At 60.3% G+C, this 1268-nt stretch overlaps 1 protein-coding gene across 1 annotated transcript in view; it reads right to left on the bottom strand.

Annotated features, from left to right (window-relative positions):
* The window catches only part of ABCC6 (ATP binding cassette subfamily C member 6), a 53233-nt gene that overhangs the window by 20650 nt on the left and 31315 nt on the right, over positions 1-1268 (bottom strand). The window contains exon 13 of the mRNA XM_045286009.1: positions 319-394. Within this exon, the coding sequence (XP_045141944.1) occupies positions 319-394 (76 nt within the window). The remainder of the gene's footprint in view (positions 1-318; positions 395-1268) is intronic.

Below are 1268 nucleotides of genomic sequence, written 5' to 3'. Positions count from 1 at the left end.
CTGGTATTGTTCAAATCTTGACAAACCTGTCTGCTGTTGGCTGAGAGTTGGCCTGGGGTGGGAGGGGGGTCAGCCCTGGGCCTGAGGGCTGTCCACAGGCCTTTGGGGCACATCGGGGAGCAAAGGGATGCCCCCCACCCCCACCCCTCAAGTGGAGGAAGCTCACCTATCCTCCTCTGCACCACAACTTTTCCTTTCCCCAGACTGCACCAGGCTGGCTCCCAGGAACCTCCTGGGTGGAGCCCCAGACCCGGGAGCCCGCCCCTAGGTGGAAGCCTATGTAAATGCAAAGCAGGTTCTCAGGGAGGCCCAGAGTACCTCTGGAGGCAGGGCGGGCTCTCCGGGGACCAGGCGAAGGTGCCGCGACAAACGGTGATGCAGTCCTCTCCGGCCGCTGCGGCACAGGGGAGCCTGGTTACAGCGCCACTCCAGGCTGCTCAGCCTCCCAGAGAAGCCCCCTCCCGGAGAAGCCCCCACGGGAGGGAGGCAGCAGGTGCAATGGGAAACCTCCGTTGGAAGAAACTGCCCTGTCACTGACTGCCTTGCTGTGTGGCCCAGGGGAGGTTCACGGTGTTTCCCTGTTGGTCACACAATTCGGGGGCCTACAAACCATGATCCAACGGCCAGATCTAGCCCACCGCCCCGTTTTGCAAAGAAAGCGCATGCACACCTGCGAGCGTGTGCCCAGTCCATGGCTCCGCTCGCTCGCACTGCCAGGGTGCGGCCCAGTAGCAGGGACACAGTTAATCCACAGGGAGGAAATGTGCACAGTCTGACTCTTTGCAGAAAGGACTGCTGAGAGAGCTCTTTACCTAATTTGGGATGCTTCTGAGCTTGAAAAGACGGGCTATTGATTTTGCCAGGACAACGGGTGTCAATTGGGTGCTGGTGCACGGAGTGCTGTATTTGAATGGCCCCCTCACCCTCTCCTGAGCCGCTTGGTGGGTATAGCTGTCACGGGACATAACACCTGTGCTCTGGAGAGGAGGCCTGTCTGTCCTCTATCCTAGTGCGGGAACGCAGGAAGGGATGCTCTCTGGAGCCCGCAGATGGAGAACAGCCTGGACAGGAGAGTGAAGGGTGTCCATCGTCGACAGGGGCCTTCCACTTTTACTCCCTTCTCATGACCCCTCCCCCTACCTGTTCCCCGCACATGCTACTGAACGTGCCTATAGAGGTGGCTGGCCCAGCAGGATGAGATTAGCAGGGGGTCTCCCAAGGCTTGAACTGGGGTGCACTGTGATGGCCCGTAGCTCTGGGTCCGGGAG

The sequence above is a fragment of the Echinops telfairi genome, unplaced genomic scaffold (assembly GCF_000313985.2).
Source record: "Echinops telfairi isolate 266 unplaced genomic scaffold, ASM31398v2 ScPeMD7_5;HRSCAF=22, whole genome shotgun sequence".
NCBI classification, from domain to species: Eukaryota; Metazoa; Chordata; class Mammalia; order Afrosoricida; family Tenrecidae; genus Echinops; species Echinops telfairi.
This window is presented reverse-complemented; position numbering and strand designations above follow the sequence as displayed.